At 45.7% G+C, this 27,880-nt stretch overlaps 1 protein-coding gene across 1 annotated transcript in view; it reads left to right on the forward strand.

Moving 5' to 3' along the window:
* The first annotated feature begins 5,003 nt into the window (after positions 1-5,003).
* LOC123764300 (signal peptide, CUB and EGF-like domain-containing protein 1) overlaps positions 5,004-27,880 on the forward strand; it is an 89,578-nt gene continuing 66,701 nt past the window's right edge. The window contains 2 exon segments of the mRNA XM_069315626.1: positions 5,004-5,114; positions 27,042-27,179. Of these exon segments, the coding sequence (XP_069171727.1) occupies positions 5,039-5,114; positions 27,042-27,179 (214 nt within the window). The 5' untranslated portion in view covers positions 5,004-5,038.

The following is a 27,880-nucleotide window of genomic DNA, read 5'->3' on the forward strand; positions in this document are numbered from 1 at the left end:
AAGTTCAGGTAGGATCTGAATAAACATTTGAGTTTTACCTGAATAAACATTTGAATTTTACCTGAATAAACATTTGAATTTGAATTTTACCTGAATAAACATTTGAATTTGAATTTTACCTGAATAAACATTTGAATTTGATCTAGAGTACCAGTATTCTTCCGCGATGCAAGGCGTTAGTCGTGCGGGGTCCCGACGGGCGGGGTGTTGTCGCTGACCTCTCCTCAGTTTATGTAAGTTACCATTACTGCTTTGCCTTGTCATAGTCTACTTTTAACACTAATTGTAAAGTGAATTCTAGACAAATTGCCATAATGTGTTTGGTGTTAGAGGTAGTAATGTTTTAAGAGAAATAGCCGGTAAAACGTACCGTTAGTTAGCTAGTCTCATGGTGGCCCAATGGCAGCCATTTTATATGTTGTTCAAGGTGGGTAGCCATTTATTTTGTAGATAGTTTATCCATGCCAACAATATAATTTTTTTTCATATATTATCCATGCCAACAATATAATATTTTATATATATTGTCCATGCCAACAATATATTTCATATTTATTGTCCATGCTAACAGTATAATATTTTAGATATATTGTCCATGCCAACAGTATAATATTTTAGATATATTGTCCATGCCAACAGTATAATATTTTAGATATATTGTTCATGCCAACGATATGTTTTAGTACGTTAAAAGGACCTTGGCAACGCCACTAAACCAAACTAGTGTCACATTGCGTTCCTTGCCTGAAATACTGTAAACAAGATCCCAAATAAAGCCTTGCAAGCCTAACATCGGTCGTAAACCCCTAAACATCTATGCTTTATTTTAAATACATCAATATAGCAATTTAAAACACTGTTCTACAACACAGTGAACCAGTTTGTTTTATTTGTTCTCGTGTAGGCAAAAGGACGGTGATTAAGCATCACTTAACGAGAATAAAATCTTGGGTGATTAAGAGCAAGATGATATCTCACTAGACGTTGGCTTAACCTTAGTATTCTCCAGCAATAGATGAGTTTTCATTAAAAAACATTTAACAATGATTATGCTGCGGAAACAACATTTAAATCCGTTTAAAAAGTTTTAATACGATGCATTGCTCGCTGATGACTTGTTAGATTCCCGAGCCACTGTTGGTGTAATGTATTTTTAACACTTTGTCCAGTGAATACTCACTCCTCACTGAGTGAATACTCACTCCTCACTGAGTGTATACTCACTCCTCGTTGAGTGAATACTCACGCATTGAGTGAACGCTCACACCTCGTTGAATCACTCACTCCTCGTTGAGTGAATATCATTCCTTATTGAGTATACAGGCACAGTATACACATATAGAAGGGAGTAGGGTAGGGTAAGTTGGTTTAGGTTAGATTGTTTTCGGGTAGGATTGGTTGGCTTGGACTAGGATAGATTGGGTTAGATTAGGTTGGGTTGGGTTAGGTTGGGTTGGGTTAGGTTAGGTTAAGTTGGGTTAGGTTGGGTTAGGTTAGGTTAGGTTGGGTTTACCAAACTTAGGTTAGGTTCGATCCATCTAATTATCCAAACCTACGCACAGCTTCCTAGCATTACGTAAGTAATGACGAAATAAGATATATTTACTCTTATAATGTTGGTGCTGTATGTATAACATGATTTTTTTTTACTCTGAAGTATATAATTTTATAACGAAATTAGACGAAACTAGGCGACAGGTGACGCAATAGTAAGCCGACGCTCCAAGCGACAATGCTGTGGAGCGCCTTATCCAAGATATATTTGTTGCCTGGAGGTTAGGTTAGGTACAGGAGGCTGATATGGCAGCAAACACTCTCCAGCTAACAGTATATCTAGGATAAGTCGCTCCATAACATTGTACACAGCCACCCACCCCAGAATATACACATATAGAAGGGAGCAGGGTAAGTTGGTTTAGATTAGGTTGTTTTAGGTTAAGTTAAATTAGGTGAGGGTAATTTGGGTTAGGTTAAGTTAGATGAGTTTGGGTTAAGTTAGGATAGGATAGGTTGGGTTAGATTAGGTTAGGTTAGGGTAGGTTGGAGAGTGGGAGAGGCCCAGGGCAGTGTCTGGGATGGTAGATGAGGCCCAGGGCAGTGTCTGGGAGAGTAGATTTGAGGCTCAGGGCAGTGCCTGGGAGGGTAGACCTGAGGGCCAGGGCAGTGCCTGGGAGGGTAGACCTGAGGCCCAGGGCAGTGCCTGGGAGGGTAGATGAGGCCCAGGGCAGTGCCTGGGAGGGTAGACCTGAGGGCCAGGGCAGTGCCTGGGAGGGTAGATGAGGCTCAGGGCAGTGCCAGGGAGGGTAGATGAGGCTCTGGGCAGTGCCTGGGAGGGTAGAGGAGGCTCAGGGCAGTGCCAGGGAGGGTAGATGAGGCCCAGAACAGTGCCTGGGAGGGTAGATGAGGGCCAGGGCAGTCCCAGGGAGGGTAGAGATAACTTACGAGGAGTAGCAAGGAGTCAGGATGGGAAGGTGTACTGGACTCCATTGTCAGTTAATCCAGTCAATCAAAGGTAACAAATAGTTATCAAACTTTTGTCTTCTCGCCTCCTACTCCACCGTTTTTCTCTTATTTTATCCCCTCCTCCACCTCTGTACATGCAATTATTACCTCCATATTATAAATTTTGGTTTACCTTTTTAAAAAAAACTAAAAATAGGTGTTTGAGGTGGCGAAGAGGGTCTGGGGGGCGTCATCAACGCCTCGCCTGACGTCACTAGATCCTTGGGCCAAATTTTGTGGCGGGTGTGGAGGTCCATCAGTGGGTAATCGGCAGCGGGAGGAGATGCTTACAGTATTTACTGGCCAAGATACCCGTGGTGTAGCAGAGAGATGGCGAGATGGATTGATCAAAGGTAAAATATCGCTCCGGATTTTTGGGATCCGTGAACACCCCTTTCTGAACGGCGTAGAGCAAAACTAAGGCGCTCTTCACTTGTTTACTGCGCAGTGATTCACATGTTCTCTCTCTATCTCTCTCACACACACATACACTTCTCAGGTTGATTGTTCAATAAATCCCTGAACTATATGTTTAACCGATCTCTCACCCTGTCTATGGAGGACAGAAGAAAATGTATATATGCTGGTTAGCATTGTAAATGTGTGGCCACGTTTGTGGTAGAAAAAAAAATAACCAATAACCGATTAGTGTTATTGCACACTTACAAACAATAAAGTGTTTATGCACACTTACCATTAAACTTGACGTTCTACCAACCATACCTTCCCTCCCCCCTCATTAACCAATAGACGAGTGTGCTACCATATCTTACTCCATTAACCAGTATATCTTGAGATGATTTCGGGCTTTAATGTCCCCGCGGCCCGGTCCTCGACCAGGCCTCCACCCCCAGGAAGCAGCCCGTGACAGCTGACTAACACCCAGGTACCCATTTTACTGCTAACAGGGGCATAGGGTGAAAGAGACTTTGCCCATTGTTTCTCGCCGGCGCCTGGGATCGAACTCAGGACCACAGGATTACAAGACAAGTGTGCTGTCCGCTCGGCCGACCGGCTCTACACTATATGTACAACTCTGCTCGACATTATATGTACAACCCTCCTAACACCAACTTTTGAGTATGCAGCATCTCAAAAACTCATAAAATAAAATGATTGGATTAAAGACAGACGATTATACTTCTCCCAGTGCTGAGTGTGAAGGCTGAGCGAGCTGACACTGCCTACGTTGTGGGGAACACGACTCGGCGGGATATGATAACAATATACAAGATATGTATTGATAACCAGCAAGACCAGAAGGTACAGACGGATGCTGCAGACACATAACTGGATAGCATGTTAACAAAAACTTATTCAGTAGAAGTGTCTCAAATGGAATGAGCTACAATGAGACTAATTTTTTAATTTTAGTTTTGCCCTGGAGGCCTAGTTTATTGTGCAGCAGCATCCTGTGAACGAACATACTCCCACACCTGTATGTACAACATCCCCAGTAGAGAGAAAGCACACTGGATCTTTGAAGCAAAGTCAATAAAGGGCCTTCCCGCCAAACACACACCAAAACTACGACGTTGGTACAACGTTCGACCAAGTTTTAACACCTAACCAGTTATAACAACCAATATAGCAAGTTGTAATAACGTTCTAATACGTCATAAACACGTTAAGCCAAGATGTAACAACTTTATTACAAGTTGCAACAAGCGGAAAATAGTACAGTTTCGGTTTGTGTTTCCAGGGTTTGGATCTGTGAGGCAATATATATGGGCCTGACGGCAGAGTGAACAGCGCTCGGGGTTCGCCTAAGAGTCTGGGTTCGATCCCCGGCGGAGGCGGAAACAAATGGGCATAGTTTCTGTCACCCTGATGAACCTGTTCACCTAGTTGTACATAGGTACCTACGAGTTAGGCAGCTGCTACGGGCTGCTTCCTGGGGATGTGTATGTGTGTGAAAATTAGGATTAAGGACCTGCCTGAAACGCTATGCATGCTAGTGGCTGTACAAGAATATAAGGACTCTTGTATAAATAAATAGATAAATAAGTAAATAAGCAACTGCCACAGGATTATACCACAAGAAATAGGAGGGATGAAAGTCATTACATTCACTACTAGAAGATGCAAAGGCGAGGCTAGGGGGGGGGGGATGATTCATATAATAAAGGAGTCCGTCGGTGCAACATTACATTGTGTAAGAAGGAGGGACTACGGAGTTATAGCCCTACACCCTCTAAATACAACTGGGTAATCACCACAAACAACACAGTCTGGTGTATAATAAAGTCCATACAGCAGTTATTAACGTGCCCAGCGGGACGTGCTGGTGAACCAGGGAGGGCGATGGTGGGCTGCCCCGGCCAACTGTAGCAACAAGGTATAGGGTGGGCATGGCAGACGGGTATTAGGCCTGCGTCGGGTAGGTGGTGTTGGGTGGGTGGGGTAGTTGGGTCCGGGCGTATACGAGCGGGGAGGGGTTGGGAAGTGGGACGAGGGGAGGGACCCCGCGCCGAGCGCCAGGCGTCACCAGTGTTGGGCGGCCGAGTGTGAGGTGCGGTGGCGTACAGTCAGCGTTATGGGCGCCACAGTTATATGGCAGAGTGAGTGGACGTTGAGGAGACTGCTGGTGACGCTGCTGCTGCTGCCGCCAGGTGGGTGCCAGCTGCTGCCCCCTCCCTCTACACCCTGCAGGAAGGGGGAGGGGGGGGGGTCCCGTATACCTGCTTGATCAACACAAATAAACTGAGTTGGCAACTCTCGATGGGCGTTTAGGACACGCCCACTAAATCTTGGGATGAAGTCGTACTTCAAGCTCAAGAGAGTGATCCAATGTGGCTGATAACTGACTCCCGGTGTGACCATTGTGGGGAGGGAGGTACTCTGGACCCACTCTGGGCTGTGACACGACCCACACATACAAGCATCAACAACCAGGGACCCTACACACAGGTCCCAAGTGGCGCCCACTGGGGACCTCTGTCCTGGTGACCTGCTTGTTGATGCTGACATTCAGTTACAGATATTGATTTACTTCATATATTATACACCCAATATTATGCACGAACATCATACATCACATCGTTTATACACACAACCAGGCCATCGTTAAAGCTATACTGACCAGCAACAACGAAGTAACCAACAAATTCAGCAACATTTAGATATTAGACATAACTGAAGTACCTGACATGAAGCATTCTCATCCACTTTTCAAAAGCCAGCGTATGCTTTAGTACATCCTACCATGTACAAGATCAAGAGAGAGAACTATCAGTTTAGGCTACAGCTACAGTCTCGCCCGAACACTGAGAATGCTGGCAGAGATTATTCAGTTCCTTCAACAGGATAACCACTTTACCTCACACCTACATGGAACATATACTGCTGTCTGCCCGTTTTTTCTTATTTATTTATTTATTTATTTATTTATTTATTTATTTATTTATTTATTTATTTATTTATTTATTTATTTATTTATTTATTTATATACAAGAAGGTACATTGGGTTTGTGAGAATACATAGCCTAGTATTTACAATCTTGTAAAGCCACTAGTACGCGCAGCGTTTCGGGTTTCTGTATGACAAGGGGTACTGTTGTAACCCTTGTTAAATTATTAACTTTCCCAAGTAAAGAATTACAAAAAATCGTGTGAGTACTAGATGTTCACGGTTGGTGATGTGTATGCGTATGCGTATGTATGAATGGCCTGAAGATTCTACCAAAACGTAGAGTCCTTTTGTGTGAGAAACCTTTTATTTCCCATCTTCAACACGTTGCTTAAATGCAGCTATCAGACACAGGGGCCTGTCAAAGACTGAGATTACACATTTCCATAAGTGGCTTTCAATTTGCATACACAACTGGTTACTGAACAACGGTCTGTAGTGTCGTGGTGGCGGAAACTGTTCACTACTACAACTCACCGTACGGTGGCTCTCTTCTCTCTGCTTCTCGGTACTTCCAAAGCTTTTGACAAAACTAAACTCGCCCAACTTTTTTAGAGATGTGGTTATATTATGTAGATATGTTGAGATATTATGGACTTACCTCCCAGTACTTACCAGACAGTGTCTACAGGGAAGTGAGGTGTAGCTCCTGGTCTCCCGCCTACCAGCCTTTCTGTAACTGTTGTTATAATTTACCATTCTGACGCTCGAAATCTTTATCGGGTCTACCCATAAAGTTGTGGATGGAGGTGACTTCCACATTTCCTTACATTTCGTTAACTCATTTCCGTTTCCTCTTGTCCTACGTTTTCTCATGAAAAGGCTGTTCTTTTCCACCTTGACTAATCCCATCGGTATCTTGTATAGTGTGATTATATGTTTTTTGTATCCTCTATGGTTGTGAGATTTAGTTCCATTAGCCTATCCTCATTACTTAATCCCACTTAACTCTGGCACCAATCTTGTGGCAAACCTTTGTACTTTTTTATTTTGATTTAATGCTTCACAAAGTGTGGATTCCATGCTGGTGCTACATATTCCAGTATTGGTATACCAAATGGGATGCTTATTACCATGAAGATGTCCTGATTTAGGTTTCCAAACGATGATCTTATGTTTACCCGCGTCCCATATACTGCTTATATTGCTCTGTTTATGTGTATCTCTGCTGTTAATGTTGGAATTATATTGAGTCTTAAAGTGCCCTCTCCTAACCTACTAAAGGACCCAAAACGGAAAACGGGACAGTATGTAAATTTCGCCACCTGCTACCATTTTCTAGTTCGACGATTTTTTAGTCTCAGGTAGAGTATACGTCACAATGCACAGTTAAAGCCACTTCACCTGTGCTAGGTAAGTCCACTACAGGCTCACCATAGACCGTGCTACTTGATACCTGGTTGATGGGGTTCTGGGAGTTCTACTCCCCAAGCCCGGCCCGAGGACAGGCTTGACTTGTGAGATTTTGGTCCACTAGGCTGTTGCTTCGAGCGGCCCACAGGCCCACATACCCACCACAGCCCGGTTGGTCCGGCACTCCTTGGAGGAATTGGAACTTTTGTTCCGAGAAGATGAATCCAAAACAATAACAACTTCAAAATGCGACGTTCTATTAGGAGGACGGGTGGCAAGGGCTACATATGGTGAGCAAGGATCTTGTGCTGGGCAGTGTTAACCAATTGAAATGGTGATGAAGGAGAGGATAGGCGGTCGAACGGTGCCATGACTTCCTACCACCCAGGATATTCCTACGTTTTCTATGGACCTGATATAGCTTTTAAAACCAATATTCATGTGAGGAAATGGAGTAATATGCAAGTAACGTAATTTTATCACTAATTCCTTAAGTACAATCAGTTTCAGTTTCTGCAAGGGAGAATATTTCATTTATCGTGGTTGAGGAGACCTAATAATAAGAAAACTGGTTGGTTTCTTAACAGTCCACTGCATGTAACGTCTGTAATCAAGACTGCTTTTCTTGTTTGATATTTTGACCAGCCTCGTTAAATAAATATGAAAACCACCTAACTTATTATATTTAGAAGAGTTAAAGCCTTTTAACCTCAGGGTGTTGAATAAGTACTAATTTACTACATGAATAAGTACATAAAATGAACACGTTAACCACTGAAAATATTCAAACACTCGTCACCTGGGGTCTGTTGCAGTACTCATCACGCCATGAACTCCAGCATTCACTTGGCTAATGAGATATGAGCTAATAGGCAAACCCACACTACCCAAACCTGTTTAGTACAATCTCATTCCCGATAAAGCCCGATTTAATGTCAAGTTCGATTTCAATGGCATATTAATATATTAAAGTTTACGCTGGCAGAGCGGGGGAGCTCTATGACAGAAAACGGAAGAGTCGGCAACTGTTGTAATTGGTGGGTGTTGGGTCGCTTAAAGTATGGCAATGATTGATGCAGGAGATCTGCCATGGTGCGGCCAGGGAGGGTGTGGTGCCATGATGTGGTGTGGCCACGGAGGGTGTGGTGCGGCCACAGAGGGTGTGGTGCGGCCACAGAGGGTGTGGTGCCATGGTGAGGTGCGGCCACAGAGGGTGTGCTTACACCTTCCATCCACCCTTACACGGTGGATGGTTATATATATATATATATATATATATATATATATATATATATATATATATATATATATATATATATATATATATATATATATATATATATATATATATATATATATATATATATATATATATATATATATATATATATATATATATATATATATATATATATATATATATATATATATATATATATATATATATATATATATATATATATATATATATATATATATATATATATATATATATATATATATATATATATATATATATATATATATATATATATATATATATATATATAATATCCAACAAGGTCACATATATAGCTTACCTTCGCTTGAAACAATCTAGTGATCCATGTTTGATCATATTACCAGGTAATTAGTTTCTTAAATCAACGGCCTTGTTTTCAAACCAGTATTTACCCAGGTCATTCGTGAATCTAAATACATGTAATTTATATCCATTGTTTCGTGTTAAAGTTTGTGACGTTATATTTATGCACGAAGTGTGTTAATTGAACTGCCAGTTAGTAATGCATTAGCGCTCGTGACGGGGAAGATATTGTCTCGTGTTTAATACACAGAGGCAAATTTCTTGAACATTTGAGTGTCATATGTGTTTTATTCACTCCAGAATTATGTTATTTAATTTTGTAACATTACAAAACCCTTTTGTTAATAATACGAAACATTTGTGTTAATATTACCGAAAACATTTGATGCATCTTCTTGAGGTTATCTTGAGATGATTTCAGGGCTTTAGTGTCCCCGCGGCCCGGTCCTCGACCAGGTCTCCACCCCCCCCCCAGGAAGCAGCCCGTGACAGCTGACTAACACCCAGGTACCTATTTTACTGCTAGGTAGCAGGGGCATAGGGGTGAAAGAAACTGTGCCTATTGTTTCTCGCCGGCGCCCGGGATCGAACCCAGGATCACAAGTCCAGTGTGCTGTCTGCTCGGCCGACCGGCTCCCTGCATGTGGAAATTTTATGACCACATCAAGTCACAACCCTGGAAACACAAACCGAAACTGTCTCTATTTTCCGCTTGTTACAACTTGTATTGAAGTTGTTACATCTTGGCTTAACGTGTTTATGACGTATTAGAACGTTGTTACAACTTGCTATATTGGTTGTTATAACTGGTTAGGTGTTAAAACTTGGTCGAACGTTGTACCAACGTCGTAATTTCGGTGTGTGTGTTTGGCGGGAAGAGCATCTGTCAGTACATTATTATTGTAAAATGATCATACAAGGTCACTAACCTTTGGAGGCTCCTAAGAACACGAAGAAGACACGTTCTCAGAATTAATAAGGAAGATTACAGGGCATGTTAAGGTGTGGGCCGCTCGTCCTCCCCCGGCCAACTTGGACGGTTCCCTGAAACTCTAGATGAAGCTCAACATGTTCGATCCCGCACACTCAAGGATTGCAATTAGTGCAAGTTTCATACCTTAATATGTGTCTGCAGCAATTTAAAAGCTTAACTAAAGCAAATTGTACAGAAATATAACACAATATCTATAATATATATATATATATATATATATATATATATATATATATATATATATATATATATATATATATATATATATATATATATATATATATATATATATATATATATGAGACAATGATTGAAGCAGAGCGTCCTGGGTTACCCTGGACGCAAGTTCGATCCCCCTGCTCTGCTCCGACGATTTTCTCAAAGTTATATCATGTTAGTGTGATTTCCCTGTATATATATATATATATATATATATATATATATATATATATATATATATATATATATATATATATATATATATATATATATATATATATATATATATATATATAAAATGACAGTGTCAGACCACGGAGGAAAATTGAAACAGGAATTTCCTTAAGTACTTTCGTATATTAATACTTCTTCAGAAGGAGTGAATTTTCAATTTCAAGTTTCAGTATATGTGCGAACAAGCCTGAATGGTCCCCAGGCATATATGCAACTGAAAACTCACACCCCAGAAGTGACTCGAACCCATACTGCCAGAAGCACTCTGCAACTGGTGTACAGGACCCCTTAATCACTCGACTATCACGACCGGACAAAAGATGATGGTAGCCGAGGCTAATTTCCCATCATACCGCCAGCACTCTGATGGTAATCTTGGGCATGGGCATGTGTGTATGTGCGTGTGAGTATTCACTTAGATGTGCTTGCGGGGGTTGAGCTCTGCTCTTTCGGCCCGTCTCTCAACTGTTACTAACTGCTAGTTTTTTCCCCTACACCACACACACACCCACCCCAGGAAGCAGCCCGTGACAGCTGACTAACTCCAAGGTACCTATTTACTGCTAGGTAACAGGGGCATAGGGTGAAAAAACTCTGCCTATCGTTTCTCTCCGGCGTCCGGGATCGAACCCGGGACCACAGGATCACGTGTCCAGCGTGCTGTCCGCTCGGCCACCGGCTGAGTGTGTGTGTGTGAAGTTTTAAAGGTTGAAAGGTGTTTAAGTATATTACCTGCCACACACACACAACAACAGCTCTACACAGGGTCATACAGATCACAGATCTGACACAGACATGTTACAAAGCATGTAATCGTTACAAAGCATGTAATTGATTCCTTACTGAAGAAGGAAATAGATTCAGATGGAGGAGAATGTGGGAGACAATGATGGGAAATTCCCAGCTTCGCTACTCGGGGCCTCTTTCCTGGAACCCTTGACCCCGGCCGCGGGTTGGTGGGTATTTCTGGCCCTCACTCTATACGTGGGTTAAACTTAGTACCTCTCCACACATGGGTTAAACTTAGTACCTCTCCACACATGGGTTAAACTTAGTACCTCTCCACACATGGGTTAAACTTAGTACCTCTCCACACATGGGTTAAACTTAGTACCTCTCCACACATGGGTTAAACTTAGTACCTCTCCACACATGGGTTAAACTTAGTACCTCTCCACACATGGGTTAAACTTAGTACCACTCCACACATGGGTTAAACTTACATGGGCTCCACACATGGGTAAAATCTATACATATATGTGAATAAGTTTGGTTGGATATAGATAAGATCTGCCTTTCATGGGCCAGTGGGAGCTGCCTTTCATGGGCCAGTGGGAGCTGCCTTTCACGGGCCAGTGGGAGCTGCCTTTCATGGGCCAGTGGGAGCTGCCTTTCATGGGCCAGTGGGAGCTGCCTTTCATGGGCCAGTGGGAGCTGCCTTTCATGGGCCAGTGGGAGCTGCCTTTCATGGGCCAGTGGGAGCTGCCTTTCATGGGCCAGTGGGAGCTGCCTTTCATGGGCCAGTGGGAGCTGCCTTTCATGGGCCAGTGGGAGCTGCCTTTCATGGGCCAGTGGGAGCTGCCTTTCACGGGACAGTGGGAGCTGCCTTTCACGGGCCAGTGGGAGCTGCCTTTCACGGGCCAGTGGGAGCTGCCTTTCACGGGCCAGTGGGAGCTGCCTTTCACGGGCCAGTGGGAGCTGCCTTTCATGGGCCAGTGGGAGCTGCCTTTCACGGGCCAGTGGGAGCTGGTTCACGAAAGGCATCTCGCAAGATGTTAAGTCATGCATGTGATCAATAACCTGCTCTGGGAAACTTTGAATGCATTATGAAGATATCCTCAAGAACATGAGTTAATGAATTTATTGCAAAGCTCCAGGTACCTCATGCCAACTGGTCTGAAAGGTCTAATAACTGGGCATTCGGTGATGTTGTGTGGGAGATCATGCCGCAGTTCCTGCTCACAGAGTTTGCACCTGGAGTGCTCAGGATTGGGAGATCCGTCACCTGCCACAGGTAACGGTAACCCAACCTAATCCTGGCAACCACTGTGTCGCACAGTCTGGTCAACGTTTTGTGTTGCCCATAGATATTGGTTTCAGCTCTAAACAAATCATAGCTTTTTATACTAGTACTTTCAGGTCGTTGGGAGTCAGTAACTTCTTTTCTATCAGACCTGAGTGTTTGGACCAATACAATTTTGACAGCAGAGATGGGGATACCTAGATCTAATTCAACTTCCTCTTTGTTACACGCTAATTTGGCTGCAATGTCTGTCTCGTTATGATGGGTTATATTTATGTGTGAAGGTATCTATACAAAGGAGATTAGAGACCCTTTACTCTGTGCATCAATTAGGTCATTTATAATTGGTAGTATGAGGTTCCTGCTGTCGATCTTCCAGGAGAAGTTTTCGATTGCTTGAAGAGCAGACTTTAAATCACAAAATATTATTCCTCCTCCAATGTTTTTTTTAATGTACTTGTAGCTAGGTGTAATGCTGCTAGTTCTGCTTGTGTGGAGGTCAGCCAGTTGTTTAACCTGACACTGACAGACTTTGTGCAGATATTATTTCTATAAAACCTACATGCCGCTGCAGTCCGTCCAGTAGAAGACTGGACTGAGCCGTCGGTGTAGACACAGTGCTCGTGAGATCTTAGACTCTCGATGGAGGAGGCAATTGTTTCAAGAGTGACAGCTTTGAGTAGAGCAAGATTCTCATTATCTTTCTTGGTGACAGGTGTGTATGATACTTGAATGGTGGGTACAGATAAAGAGGAATATCAGAGACAGGTAGATTGCACTTAAAAGGAATGTTAAGTTTAATGAGATTGTAAGCATTGTTACTCAGCCAATTATCATAAAAGGAGTGAGTTGGTATGTCGGCACCAGTCAAAAGGGTGTTAACAGCACTAAATAATTTGTCTCTGAGCAATGCAGGAGATGTAGGATCTCTCATGACTTTAAGACAAAAGGTCGTGTTGACTTCCATTATTCTCTCTAGTATGGTTGGAAGCTTCAGTTCTTCCCTCATGTTGATGATTCTTGTGCATCTTGGAGCACCAAGAATTATCCTCATGACTTCATTCTGTACTACTTCAAGTTTGTCCAACACAGTGGAGGGGAAATTAATTAAGTGCAAAGCATTATAGTCAACGAGAGATCTAACGAACATCATATAGAATAGTCTAGCATATTTAATATTAATACCAATATTCTTACCAGTAAGTGTTTTCAATGGTTTTAGTCTTTCTTTTAACCTACGGTGTAGATCATTTACAATGTCACTGTTAATACCAACTCTAAGGTATTTATGCTGCCTACACGTTTCAATGTTCTGGTTGTTGACCTTGAAAGTTATAGGGACATGAGTTTTTTCTTGTGGATGGAGAACTCTGGATTTAGTTATAGAGATAACAAGACCACATTCAATGCTTTTAACAGCGAGTGAATCAAGTAGAGCTTGCAGTCTAGTTTGGGTATTTGCAACAATGCATATATCATCGGCATAACAGATGACGGCTTCGTCAGGTAGTGTGGGAATATCAATTGGTAATTTGTGCATCAGAACATTGAAGAGTGTAGGACTTAGCACTCCACCCTGGGGTGTGCCAGCCGGTTGCCCATAAACATAGGTTCGAAATCTAAGGAAGTTGACTGCCATATTTAAGTGCATGGGACTTTAAGGATCATAACATATAATCGAGTTGACATAATTATTAATATTATTGTGTCCTAATAATAATATTGGTGTCTTAATATTGTTTTTTTCCATAATTTGTGACTTGACTTGTCGACAGGTGAACACGTCAACCAGGGTTACCAGGAAGACTTGAGGTGGTCAGGTGAACACGTCAACCAGGGTTACCAGGAAGACTTGAGGTGGTCAGGTGAACACGTCAACCAGGGTTACCAGGAAGACTTGAGGTGGTCAGGTGAACACGTCAACCAGGGTTACCAGGAAGACTTGAGGTGGTCAGGTGAACACGTCAACCAGGGTTACCAGGAAGACTTGAGGTGGTCAGGTGAACACGTCAACCAGGGTTACCAGGAAGACTTGAGGTGGTCAGGTGAACACGTCAACCAGGGTTACCAGGAAGACTTCACAACGGTTAAGTCACAGTTTAGATATTTGTGGAGATTGACTATATTTGGGATGACACACTGCTGCCTCCACAACCAATCAAATGGGCTTCCGAAAGTAATAATCATTCCATCTTCAGTACTACCACCTATCAGTTGCACTATTCCTTCACTATCACCACCATAACCTCTAACATTAGCACCACTGTCTCCCCAAAGTCACCACTACCTGTCTGCCTACATTCCACCACCACTCACCAGTGGTTGTAGCTCCTGGTCACTGTGCCACCATTACCAAATACCTGCGTGAATGAAGTCCAACATTCCCTATGCGAGCGGCCATGATGCCGTCCACGGGAAGGTAATGGATGTCATCAGTCTAGTGTCTCACTTGTCTTTACTCTCTTCCCCTCTCCTTCAGAAGTGTTTACATCTCTGCTCTTGATTAGTGCTGCTCTCTGCTCTTATCCAAGAGCTGTGGGATCTTAGATAATGTTTCCACCAGTAGCTCTGGTTTTCTCTGGCTTTGACAGGTGTTTTGGTCTGGCTTCGATTGGAAGTTTGCTGGAGACTTTAACACGTGATTTGGTGGCGAAGCACTGTTAGAGCAATGTTGGAATGTTATTAGTCGTGTGTAAAGTGTTTTTCATCCATTACCAGAAGGTTTGGCGGCCAGGTTAACGATCATTTGGCTTTGTTTATGAGGGCGAGTTGTTTTATCCAATGAAATCTGTGTGCCCGTATCCGGTGGGCCTAGAGTGTCTGAAGTCTTCATTCTGTTAACATTTCAGGATATTCTGTGACCTTATCTAAGGACTTGGTTTGGTCTCATTATTTTTTTGTGGACTGGTCATCGATTCCTTGATGCCGTGGTTATAAAGGTACTTCCGTGGCTTTATCTAGCTATGTGGTCTTATGCAGTGGATTCTCATGACTTACCCAGTAGTTCAATGTGGTCTCTACTGGTTACCCGCGGGTAGCTGTGTTTTTATTTTTTCAACTATTCCATGTAACCTAATTAGAAGTATTATGCCACTCTTTTGCAGTGTTTCCCTAAGAATTGAACTTTTTTTTGCGGCTCTATCCACTGGATCTATTTTTCAAGCAACATATAAAGGATTTGGGAATAATGATGTGTGACAACCTAATATTTAGGGAGCATAACCAAGCAAATATAGCGTCAGCCAGGATAGTGATCCCGTGGATTATGAGAGCCTTCACAACCAGGGATCTCATCACCATGGTTATACTGATCTAATCACTTGTACTGTCCCGCTTTGAGTACTTCTCCTTACCTCCCCTTTCAAAACAAGAGAGATTTCTGAAATAGAGGGAATACAGAGAACATATACCACATACATATAGACACGATAAAGCACTTAAGTTATCAGGATCGCCTTAAAGTTCTCAAAATGAACGCTCGAGAAAGGAGACGAGAGAGGTATCCAGTATTATACAAAGTACTGGAAAGCCAGGTCCTAATTTTGCACAGTAAAATAACAACATACTACGGGAGGTATGTTACGTCATATGCAACATACTACGTCAACCAGGAGGCCTGGTCGACGACCGGACCGCGGGGACGCTAAGCCCCGGAAGCACCTCAAGGTAACCTCAAGGTACAGTGAATAGAGTGTCAGGAAATGTGAAATAGATCCAGTGAAGAGTAGAGGTGACATAACTACAATCAGTGAACACTGTGTGAACACCAGAGGTCCACGACTGGCCAACATCCTCCCAGCAAGTATGAGAAACATTGCAGGAACAAAAGTAGACTGTTGCAAGAACAACATTAACAGCCTCTTGCAAGAAACCGGTTGTGGTGGGTATGTGAGCCTGCGGGCCACGCCAAGCAACAGTCTGTTGGACCAAGCTCTCACAAGTCAGGGGAGTAGAAGAACTCACAGTCCACTTCAGGTACAATCCAGTTACAGGCTACTTAATTGTTCGCAGTGACTTTATATAGTGGTTCCCTGTGGCTATATTTAATGTGACAGCTGGTCCATCTTCAGGTTTACATTGTTTACACTTCAATAAGGCTTCCAGTTACCGACAATGTCGTTGCTCAGGACCAGTCAACATGTTGCTCAATTATGCTGGGGAAAGACCGTAGACTTTCTCAGTCACAACAACACGCCCTGTACTGATATGAAATCCTGTACACTCCCCTTCATATAGTCTAGGGCAGTTAGTTCTTGACACACACTGTACTCCCCTTCATATAGTCTAGGGCAGCTAGTTCTTGACACACACTGTACTCCCCTTCATATAGTCTAGGGCAGCTAGTTCTTGACACACACTGTACTCCCCTTCATATAGTCTAGGGCAGCTAGTTCTTGACACACACTGTACTCCCCTTCATATAGTCTAGGGCAGCTAGTTCTTGACACACACTGTACTCCCCTTCATATAGTCTAGGGCAGCTAGTTCTTGACACACACTGTACTCCCCTTCATATAGTCTAGGGCAGCTAGTTCTTGACACACACTGTACTCCCCTTCATATAGTCTAGGGCAGCTGCACATGTACCTAAATGTGTTAATAAAAATATAAAACATATTAAAAGCTTGGTGGGTCAGAGCGGGGATGGGAGACAGACAGGTGGGACTGACATGCGAGAGGAGAACTCCTGTTAACAGGGAGAGGAGAGCGGATAACAGTATAGGGTGTCAGTTGACAGTGTGGAGAATGTTGCGAGTGTAGGGTGACTGTTTAATGTGGAGGATGGCTGTTGACAGTGTTGGATGGCTGTTGACAGTGTAGGATGACTGCTTACATAATAAGATGGTTGTTGACAGTGTAGGATGGCTGTTGACACTGTTGGATGACTGCTTACATAATAAGATGGTTGTTGACAGTGTAGGATGGCTGTTGACAGTGTAGGATGACTACTTACATAATAAGATAGTTGTTGACAGTGTAGGATGGCTGTTGACAGTATAGGATGGCTGTTGACAGTATAGGATGGCTGTTGTGTGTGCGGGTGTGGTGTGGGAAAAGAAAAAAAATAGTAGCAGTAGAAAATGTTGATTGACAGTTGAGAGGCGGGCCGAAAGAGCTTAGCTCAACCCCCCGCAAGCACAACTAGGTGAATACACACACGCCAAAACTACTAGATAGAAGAAACAGAGGCGATATGATCACTACGTACAAAATAGTAACAGGATTCAATAAAACTGATAGGGAAGATTTCCTGAGACCCGGAACTTCAAGAACAAGAGGTCATAGATTAAAACTAACTAAACACAGATGCCGAAGAAATATAAGAAAATTCACTTTGGCAGTGGTAGACGGTTGGAACAAGTTAGGTGAGAAGGTGGTGGAGGCCAAGACCGTCAATAGTTTCAAAGCGTTATATGACAAAGAGTGCTGGGAAGACGGGACACCACGAGCGTAGCTTTCATCCTGTAACTACACTTAGGTAACTACACTTAGGTAATTACCTGTCACCACTTATCACGGAGGAAACACATCTTCGTCCCGTGGTGTTACAGGTGTGTTAAATTATTCACTACTTAAAAATATGCAGTTGGTGGAGCGGAACATGGCGCGCCTGAGGCTATAGTTCAATCTTCAAGCAATATGCAATTGATCAAAGAAATTTCTCCACCATTATATATATTGGTTTTGGTTTGACTAAGTTATTGTTCTGTTGGGCATGATCGTGATTCACCAGAAAATATAAATTTACACGCAATAGCCTGACTCGTTTTTCGAATTTGTGATAGTTATCGTACACGGGCATATTGTGTACAATAATTACTTGATACACAACGTGAGGCTTATATTTTAGGCTTGTGCTAGGCTTTATACCCTGTGTCTCCTTAATCTACTTTTAATATAAGTGTGATTACTTGTAAGCAATTACCTTTTTTTATATCTTTGACCTTCGTAAAGTTTCCAGGTTAGCTCGTAGAAGTTGTGCAATTTGTTTAAACTTACACCAGTGTTAAACATATTCGTCTGGGTCTTTTTTTTTTTCTTTTTTTTTTGAAAAGGTCATCATCTCCAGCCGTGGTTTATAAGACATCAAGATGATCAATATGATTGATTAGTTGTGTTGGCGGTGGGTCGCTGACTGGGAGTTGAGCCCTGTGCTGGGATATGACTGAGCGCTGGGCCCACCAACCCACCGTGGGCTGGGATATGACTGAGCGCTGGGCCCACCAACCCACCGTGGGCTGGGATATGACTGAGCGCTGGGCCCACCAACCCACCATGGGCTGGGATATGACTGAGCGCTGGGCCCACCAACCCACCGTGGGCTGGGATATGACTGAGCGCTGGGCCCACCAGCCCACCGTGGGCTGGGATATGACTGAGCGCTGGGCCCACCAGCCCACCGTGGGCTGGGATATGACTGAGTGCTGGGCCCACCTTCACATCACATAATATGAGGCTACAGCCATAATCTCTCCCGGCTATCTGAAGCGGGTAGCCCGCTGCGTTTTGAACACCATAATTTTCTCCTGAATAAACATTAATTTGTATCCGGCATTCAATAAGTTCTTTTATTTACAATACTCGTGAAAAAAATTCTGTCATATTCATGTACCGAGGAAAAATGTGTGGAATTGTCTGCAATATCTAGGTATTGATTATACGTCTGGCAACGTGGAACTGCGTGAAGTGTCTAGCAGTCGCGCGGCTGCCAGAAGGTATTGTTCAATACATATTTTTAATTACTCAAAATACAAAGCAAAATTCTTTTGCATTATTTCTTACAGTTAAACTGCATGATAATAAATATCTGGAAAGTTAACGATGATGTTCTAGAGTTTGCGCTGATAACATAATTGTTTATCAAAGGTTTAAAATGAACGAAAACAAGTGAGTAAGGACTAAGAACACTAAGAAAGGCCCAGAGACTAGTTACAAGATCAGCCGACGTGTATTGAATACCAAATGTGGTGAGGCCAGCGGCCAGCTTATATATTAATATTTATCAAAACTGAATAAGTAGTGGCTGCAAAGATTGGGTGTGCAAGATTAAAAACAATTTAGGGCTATGTTTTGGACGACAAACTGGCAGTCCCTCATTCTGAAGAAGCCCAGCGGACAGTGGCCTCGGTGCTCGGGACCTGTAAGGCTCAAGTTGGCTACCAATTTCCACAGCCTGGCAAACTCTGCCTGCCTTCCTGCATAACACTCTCCTGTCTGATGGAGATGGAGAGATAGCGGATTGTCCAGGTAACTTTATTGGCCAGATGTTTACCTCCAGACATTCCCTGCCTCCCCCCCTACCAAACCTCTTTCTCTCAACCCAACCCCTTCCCTCCCAAAACGAAGCCCTTCCCACCAAAACGAAGCCCTTCCGCCGAAACGAAGCCCTTCCCTCCCAAAACGAAGCCCTTCCCTCCCAAAACGAAGCCCTTCCCCTCAAAACGAAGCCCTTCCCCTCAAAACGAAGCCCTTCCCCTCAAAACGAAGCCCTTCCCTCCCAAAACGAAGCCCTTCCCTCCCAAAACGAAGCCCTTCCCTCCCAAAACGAAGCCCTTCCCTCCCAAAACGAAGCCCTTCCCCTCAAAACGAAGCCCTTCCCCTCAAAACGAAGCCCTTCCCCTCAAAACGAAGCCCTTCCCTCCCAAAACGAAGCCCTTCCCTCCCAAAACGAAGCCCTTCCCTCCCAAAACGAAGCCCTTCCCCTCAAAACGAAGCCCTTCCCCTCAAAACGAAGCCCTTCCCCTCAAAACGAAGCCCTTCTCCGCAAAACGAAGCCCTTAATTCCCTCCCAAAACGAAGCCCTTCCCTCCGAAAACGAAGCCCTTCCCCTCAAAAACGAAGCCCTTCCGCCAAAACGAAACCCTTCCCAAAAAACGAAGCCCTTCCCTCCAAAATGAAGCCCTTCCCCTAAAAAACGAAGCCCTTCCTTCAAAACGAAGCCCTTCGCAAAAAACGAAGTCCCTCTGCCAAAACGAAGCCCTTCCGCCAAAAACGAAGCCTTTCCCCCCAAAACGAAGCCCTTCCCCCAAAACGAAGTCCTTCCCCCAAAACGAAGTCCTTACCCCAAAACGAAGTCCTTCCCCCAAAAAACGAAGCCCTTCTCCCCAAAACGAAGCCTTTCTTCCCAAAAACGAAGCCTTTCCCCCTAAAACGAAGCCCTTCCCCCAAAATGCACTTCCTCCACCGAAGCCCCCCCCCCTCCACCGTACCCCCGAAGCCCCCCCACCCCCCCTCCACCGTACCACCGAAGCCCCCCCCCCACCGTACCACCGAAGCCCCCCCCACCGTACCACCGAAGCCCCCCCCCCCTCCGTACCACCGAAGCCCCCCCCCTCCGTACCACCGAAGCCCCCCCCCACCGTACCACCGAAGCCCCCCCCCACCGTACCACCGAAGCCCCCCCCCCTCCGTACCACCGAAGCCCCCCCCCCTCCGTACCACCGAAGCCCCCCCCCTCCGTACCACCGAAGCCCTCCCCCACTGTACCACCGAAGCCCCCCTCACCGTACCACCGAAGCCCCCCCCCACCGTACCACCGAAGCCTCCCCCTCCGTACCACCGAAGCCCCCCCCCACCGTACCACCGAAGCCCCCCCCCCCCACCGTACCACCGAAGCCCCCCCTCCGTACCACCGAAGCCCCCCCCCCTCCGTACCACCGAAGCCCCCCCCCACCGTACCACCGAAACCCCCCCCCACCGTACCACCGAAGCCCCCCCCCCCCTACCGTACCACCGAAGCCCCCCCCCCACCGTACCACCGAAGCCCCCCCCCCACCGTACCACCGAAGCCCCCCCTCCGTACCACCGAAGCCCCCCCCCCTCCGTACCACCGAAGCCCTCCCCCCACCGTACCACCGAAACCCCCCCCCCACCGTACCACCGAAGCCCCCCCCTACCGTACCACCGAAGCCCCCCCCCTCCGTACCACCGAAGCCCCCCCCCTCCATACCACCGAAGCCTTCCCCTACCGTACCACCGAAGCCCCCCCCCCCACCGTACCACCGAAGCCCTTCCCCCCCCCACCGTACCCCCGAAGCCCCCCCCTCCGTACCACCGAAGCCCCTCCCCCCCCACCGTACCCCCGAAGCCCCCCCCTCCGTACCACCTAAGCGTATATTATATAACAACCCAGCCTCCTGTTTAGGTACTTTATATAACTATGTGAACCATCCTACATATGTTGACGTAATGGTCAAGTAGATAGTATAATTTGGTACTGTTCACTTTATTCACGAAAAAATAAAGCTAAAAACAAAACCTAAATATTCCTAGGGCTAGTATAGCACACACATGTACTATACAAGGCCTCAAAGAGCGTGTATTAGGCCTAGGAAGGTTAGGTTAGGTTGTCTTCGCAACATAAATACGAAAGCTTTCCGATTTGTCTGAATTCAGTAGTACTGATTTATACTTTCTAATTGCATTGTACGTCAATGTATTTACGATGATCATCATTGTTACTATAAGTAATACCAAAACAGGAGGCTGGGATAACTGAAAACTCACACCCCAAAAGTGACTCGAACCCATACTGCCAGGAGCAACGCAACTGGTGTGTACAGGACACCTTAATCCACTCGACCATCACGATCGGTCATAAGGAGGTGATAGCCAAAGCTAATTGAACCCCCCACCCCCCGCCGGCACTCTGATGGTAATCTTGGGTATAGTATTTTATGAAATCACCTCATTCTTTGGGGCACATTTGTTCGCATTTGTGAGGAACACAAATGCGAACAAGCCTGAATGGTCCCCATGACTATATGCAACTGAAAACTCACACCCCAGAAGTGACTAGAACCCATACTGCCAGGAGCAACTGGCACGAGTGTTCCAGACGTTGGTGTTGGTGTATGTGGTGCTGGTCTGTGTGTTTATCCTGGCCTGAGCTGTCTGCACTTTTTCTTTCCGTGCAGAGCAGGTTGTGCTCCAGGTATGATGTTTGCCTCCACAATTTGGACATTTGGCTGTTGTGGCCTGGTTTGCCTTGTGCTTGGCTATACAGTCTTTGGTTGGGTGTCTCAGGCTGCACAATCTGCATCTCTCCTGTTCGGTGCAGCGTGATTGATGGTGGCCGTATTTCTGACACCTGAAGCAGCGTAGGGGTTCCGGGACGTATGGTCTCTTTCGGTATGTTCCCCAATTTCCAAGACTGAATGTTTCTGGCACATGTCCCATGACAGTCACCAGAACCTAACGTGTCGCTGCCTTGTCTACTTTTGTGCGGCATCGTTCTGCATTCGGGATTTGCTTGTGTTCTAGTACTGGATCCAGGGGGAAAGTCGATTGGGTATCCCAAAAGCACGACTCGTGTGCGTCTTCCTGAAGGGTCCAGCTTTTCCAAGCACACAGGTTTCCCTTGCAGGACTATTACTTTTTTTTTAAGTAATTTATAGTCTGTTGGTCTCGTGGAGTCATTATTATTTCCCCTTTCAGGTTGACTATGATGGAAAGTTTGAGCTCTGGGTGTTCCTTCTCCATTGCCGTTACTACTCCATATGCTGTTGGAAAGTGGTCTTTCTTCATTATCTTGAATTTTGGAAGATGTGCAGAGTCTGGCGATGTCTGGTGTGTGACTGGTGGTGTCCTCTCCTGTCTCATACTGTTGTCCTGTGACTGGGCTGCAGAGAGAGGTACATTGTCTGACACTGGCTGGTGTGTGACTGGTGGTGTCCTCTCCTGTCTCATACTGTTGTCCTGTGACTGGGCTGCAGAGAGAGGTACATTGTCTGACACTGGCTGGTGTGTGACTGGTGGTGTCCTCTCCTGTCTCATACTGTTGTCCTGTGACTGGGCTGCAGAGAGAGGTACATTGTCTGACACTGGCTGGTGTGTGACTGATGCTGTCCTCTCCTGTCTCATACTGTTGTCCTGTGACTGGGCTGCAGAGAGAGGTACATTGTCTGACACTGGCTGGTGTGTGACTGATGCTGTCCTCTCTGGGTCCATTACGTCTGCTGTCTTGCTGGTAGAAGCAAGTGGTGAAGCCTCGATAGCAGTTTTCTTCGGTGCCTGCTGCACATTGGTCCACCGTCCCTCGTCGTCTGAAAGCTGCTTCCATTGCCTCTTTCTCTTAGCCTTCCCCATGACTCTCCACGTAGTGAGGACCGATTCACTGCCCTACTTAATGCCAGAGACACTCCTAGGCCTGGAGAAATTCATTCCCTTCCAACGGAGGTCGTTAAATGATTCCCCCAGGTGTAATCAGGAATACCTAACACCTAAATGAGCAGTTTGGTCTACCTTTGCCTGTTAGGCTCAGTACACCTTCTAAGGTGCCCCCTTGTGGCGATGCCTGCATGGTATCGCCTCGCCCTTCAGGGTAGGACTCTTAAGTGCTAAGTGACCTGGTCAGTGATATGGTCCTCACAAAAAAAAAAAAAAATAGGTCATGGGCGTCGAGAGTGCGGTACGAGAGTTTGGGTCGCTTGCGTACTGGGTTGTACAGAATACCAGTCAGCTGGGCAGCAGGTAATCAACAACACTGTTTCTTCACCAATTGTGGACGAAATCGGAATTGTTTCCTTCCAAACAAGATATTATCTGGGTCTTGGAGTATTGATGTATTTTTCCTCACAAAACCGCGATGATTTGAGTGGATGGGTGCTCAGAATCGTGAGTTTTTCCGGGACAAATCCATGTGCGGCCAGCTAGCAATGGCGCCGGCTGCGAGTTCGGTATAGTTGTGTTTAAGAATAACAAAATAGTGTTGTCATAAGAGATGGTCATAATACATTTCCATAAATGCGAGTTAATTAATTTATTCTTAATACAGCAGCATACAATATAAAGTGTGGGTGGTAATAATGGTAGTAGTCTTAACATATGGGGAGCGAACACTGCTCACATCGACAAGTGTCGGCAAAAATTCAGATAGCTAATGGGGGCAGACTCCGTCCTGTGGCTTACAAAGACCCCCAGGGGTAAGGCTGAAGAACTAATTCACAAGTGGAATAATACGGCGTCCTCCTCCTCCCTTCCTGCAGAAAAAAGCAGGGAACAGCCCCTCCGACATAATGACAGAAGAATTAGGATAACAAGAGTCATCACTGTCAATAACGACACGTCAGTACCGTCATCACTGTCTAGTGATGACGAGTATGGGCAACCAATCACAGCCCAGGAAGTAAGGGGCGCTATGAAAAAGGGTAAAAGTACAGCATCTGGTGAAGATGGCGTCACCTACGAAATACTTAATGCACTGTGTGAAGTGTCTGGGAATCCACTACTCCACCTGTTTAACAAGTCATTTCTAAGTGGAGTGTTGCCCACACAATGGAAACACACAATAATCGTTCCCATACCGAAGCCCAATGACCCTGGTAATTACAGACCTATCAGTCTCGTGTCATGCACTTGCAAGATGCTTGAAAGGATCATCCTAAACCGACTGTTGCACAAAATAGGCAGGTTAGGGGAGGGGGGTCAATGGATTTGTTAAAGGACGGAGCACAGCAAACTGCATAGTTAATTACTTGGCTAATGACACAAGTAAAAGTAAATTCATTATGGCGTTAAGATTTCTTGAACGAAGCATTAACGGTGCAGTGATCTGTACTGACTAAAGCACCGCTACAAAGCCGTATTAAAAATCGGGCAGAAAATCTTGCGATAGTCGCTGAGATCAAGAGAGCTGTGAGAGTACTTACCAATCAAGGAAAAATCGTCAAATTTCTGTGGATCCTCTCCCATGTTGGGGATCCCCTCCCATGTTGGAATCTGGAAATGAACGAGCAGATGTGCTGGCTGCTGAAGGCGCTGAAGGAGACCATATTGAATACTTCATACCCAAGACTCTTCAACAAATTAGAGGTATTGTCAGGCAATATCACCGTGACAAGGTTACTGAGGAAAGGAGGACAGAGGAACAAATCAGTGAATCTGTACGATGGTACAACATGGTTGCAGCTGACAATCCCAATCATTATGGACGAAGAAGAGGTGGCCGCGGGAGAGAATCAGTAATAGCAAGAATTCGTCTTGGATACAATTGTCCATGGAGATTTGGAATGGAAACAACAGTTGGGCAGCGGAGTTGCAGAATTTGTGGTGATGAGTGACGAATTATTCTGCACATAGAAATATGTGTAGAATAATAAACCCCACATCACGGGCTCACCATAGCCCGTGCTACTTGGAACTTTGTTCCAGGTAGCGAATCTTTAACAACAACCCCACATTGTTTGAGTTAGGAAAACACTACTTGTCATATATTGATACTGTTCTTAAAAGATTCCCCCATTTTGCACCCTCAAAATAACGTAAGATTTTAAGGGTTGACGAATGTTAATCTTCTTGATTGATAAGGTGTTCACTTGAGACAGTTAAGCAAGTCCAAGCTCCTTCTGGGTACAAATGACAGGATGAACAACCCAGCGGGTTTTCTTCCTATTGGGGAGTGTTGTACATGCTGCTATGGCGGTGTGTCCACTCACAGGATGAGTGTCGCTGACCAATAAACTCGCCCCTCGGGGCGAAATTAAAAAAAAAATGCACCTTGTTGTCTCTGACGCCCTATTGCTCACAACACCCACATAAGACAGTCGTGATGCGCAACACCCACACCAGACAGTCGTGATGCGCAACCATTTTTGTTCCACCGGGGGATCGAACCCTGTACCCCGCGCAATTAAGTAACAGAGGAGATTGTATTAAGACCCCGTCATCACTAAGGTACGTATACCTGCGTATACCGGCCGGCCGTTGTAAGGAGCGCGCAACTTGACTTTATGGTGTGATATAATTATCCTTAATAGTCTCGCGCCACAAGTTTGGCCAAACCTTATTAGCAGAGGGAAATAATAACACATATTACGATACATAAAAGAACATTGTGCTGCTGTGTGTTTGTTGGTGACTGTGCTTGTCGGCTTGGATCCTTTAGTGCCCTCTGGCTCTGTGGGACGGTCTAGCCAGTGGCTCCCTAGCCGTCCCCTCAGGCTAGGAGGGTAGCCAGCCTGCCAGACTAAGAGTGTAGCCAGCCTGCCAGGCTAGGAAGGTAGCGTTTCCTCATTTGGTGTGATTTACGATATTCGTCTTTGTAAGCAAGAGAGCAAGAGCAAGATACGCCCTGCAGGTCAATGTTTAGGAGGCAGTAAATGTCTGGGGTGCGCTGGCAGTATGAGGCGAGTCCGGCTGGCTGGGGTGTAGGGGTGGGTCTCCAGTATAAGGCGTTCGGTCTCCAGTATTAGGAGGGAAGGATGCCCCATGTACGTGGAGGGAGGCAGGCTGGAGAGAGTGGTGTATACGAAGCCTAATGAGCCGTGTTCAGGGCGTGATAGACCTCTATCATGTCCCTAATATCTATTAATATATATATATTAATATCTCTTAATATCCTGGTTGGGACTAGGCTACAGAACGTACCTGTACCCCCTACAGGAGCGGTACACACCGTCAGGGGACACCACCTATACTAACGTACCTGTACCACCTACAGGAGCGGTACACACCGTCAGGGGCCACCACCTCCACTAACGTACCTGTACCCCTACAGGAGCGGTACACACCATCAAGTACACCACCTCCACTAACGTACCTGTACCCCTACAGGAGCGGTACACACCGTCAGGGGACACTACCTCCACTAACGTACCTGTACCCCTACAGGAGCGGTGCACACCATCAAGTACACCACCTCCACTAACGTACCTGTACCCCTACAGGAGCGGTACACACCGGCAGGTACACCACCTCCACTAACGTACCTGTACCCCTACAGGAGCGGTGCGTGCCGTCAGGGACACAGTCAGTATAGACCTGCGGTCGGGCATCGTCCGCGGCTACAGTCACCATGTTAAGTTCCTCAGGACGCCCGCCCAGCCCCACAACGTGTCCTCTCACCTCCTGCAGGAGGCAGGTACGTCATGGGGGGAGGCAGCAGGAGGCAGGTACGTCATGGGGGAGGCAGCAGGAGGCAGGTACGTCATGGGGGGAGGCAGCAGGACGCAGGTACGTCATGGGGGGAGGCAGCAGGAGGCAGGTACGTCATGGGGGAGGCAGGTACGTCATGGGGGAGGCAGCAGGACGCAGGTACGTCATGGGGGGAGGCAGCAGGACGCAGGTACGTCATGGGGGGAGGCAGCAGGACGCAGGTACGTCATGGGGGGAGGCAACAAGACGCAGGTACGTCATGGGGGGAGGCAGCAGGACGCAGGTACGTCATGGGGGGAGGCAGCAAGACGCAGGTACGTCATGGGGGGAGGCAACAAGACGCAGGTACGTCATGGGGGGAGGCAACAAGACGCAGGTACGTCATGGGGGGAGGCAACAAGACGCAGGTACGTCATGGGGGGAGGCAACAGGACGCAGGTACGTCATGGGGGGAGGCAACAAGACGCAGGTACGTCATGGGGGGAGGCAACAGGACGCAGGTACGTCATGGGTGGAGGCAGCAGGACGCAGGTACGTCATGGGTGGAGGCAGCAGGACGCAGGTACGTCATGGGGGGAGGCAGCAGGACGCAGGTACGTCATGGGGGGAGGCAACAGGACGCAGGTACGTCATGGGTGGAGGCAGCAGGAGGCAGGTACGTCATGGGGGGAGGCAGCAGGAGGCAGG

Source organism: Procambarus clarkii, chromosome 82, assembly GCF_040958095.1.
Source record: "Procambarus clarkii isolate CNS0578487 chromosome 82, FALCON_Pclarkii_2.0, whole genome shotgun sequence".
NCBI lineage: Eukaryota > Metazoa > Arthropoda > Malacostraca > Decapoda > Cambaridae > Procambarus > Procambarus clarkii.